At 42.2% G+C, this 1,108-nt stretch overlaps 1 protein-coding gene across 1 annotated transcript in view; it reads left to right on the top strand.

Moving 5' to 3' along the window:
- The window catches only part of LOC110036484 (subtilisin-like protease SBT1.5), a 4,140-nt gene that overhangs the window by 899 nt on the left and 2,133 nt on the right, over positions 1-1,108 (top strand). Inside the window, exon 2 of the mRNA XM_020740937.1 lies at positions 392-929. Within this exon, the coding sequence (XP_020596596.1) occupies positions 392-929 (538 nt within the window). The remainder of the gene's footprint in view (positions 1-391; positions 930-1,108) is intronic.

Here is a 1,108-nt window from a genome sequence, read left to right as displayed (position 1 = left end):
TATATATACATACATACATATGTATATTATGAGTCACTCATCAGATAAATGAATACTAATATGTATTGTTATTAATGATATGTTATAATAATGGAATATTTAATAATTAAATACTTTCTCTTTATTTTTACTAACCGCCGGCGTAAAAATTGAAGGAAATGCTTTACAGCCTCCCTCACAGTTTAAGGCCGGCCGCTCATACACGTAGCTGTAGCAAATCATATTTCTTTCATGTTGCTTGATTTTTTTTAATTAAGAATTTATATGTCAATAATCCTTTTGGTGACATTAGTGTCAGATGCGTCGATCTATATATGTGAATTAGAAATACAGCCGTTAAAATGCCTATTTGAGTTGCAAACATGTCTCGACGGTGCAGGCGTTGAGCAAGGAAATCCTCAATGACGCATCGCCGCTGGACATCGAAGGCCATGGAACGCATACGGCAAGCACCGCTGTCGGTAACTTTGTCGCCAATGCCTCCGCCCTCGGCAACGCAGCCGGAGTAGCCGTCGGCATGGCGCCAAATGCTCATCTAGCCGTCTACAAAGTATGCAAGAAGTTGAATTGTGCTGGGTCAGACATACTCGCCGGAATCGATGCCGCCATAGAGGATGGAGCAGACGTTCTCTCGCTGTCCCTCGGCCCCACGTCGATGTTGTTCGATGTTGACCCACTCGCCGTCGGCGCCTTCGCGGCGGTTGAGAAGGGATTATTTGTAAGCTGCTCGGTGGGGAATGCGGGACCCAAACCGAGTACTTTGTCCAACGAGGCGCCGTGGCTGTTGACCGTTGGGGCGAGCACGATGGATAGAGTGATTCAGGCGAACGTAAAGCTCGGGAATGGGGAGGAGTTTGAAGGAGAGTCTCTTTTTCAAACGAACTCGATTGCAGGGGAATTATTGCCTTTGGTTTATCCAGGTGGATCAGGTGAACTTTCATTCTTCTTTAATTATATGATTATTCTCTGCTCCAAAATTTTTCTAACCATAAATTTCAAAATTTTACAAATGTACCACAAAATCGAATCAATTTATATTTCTCATCACAATCATCTGATTTACATAATGAAAACAATTTATGGACTCGAACGATATATATATATATAT

The sequence above is a fragment of the Phalaenopsis equestris genome, unplaced genomic scaffold (genome assembly GCF_001263595.1).
Source record: "Phalaenopsis equestris unplaced genomic scaffold, ASM126359v1 Scaffold207393, whole genome shotgun sequence".
NCBI classification, from domain to species: domain Eukaryota; kingdom Viridiplantae; phylum Streptophyta; class Magnoliopsida; order Asparagales; family Orchidaceae; genus Phalaenopsis; species Phalaenopsis equestris.
This window is presented reverse-complemented; position numbering and strand designations above follow the sequence as displayed.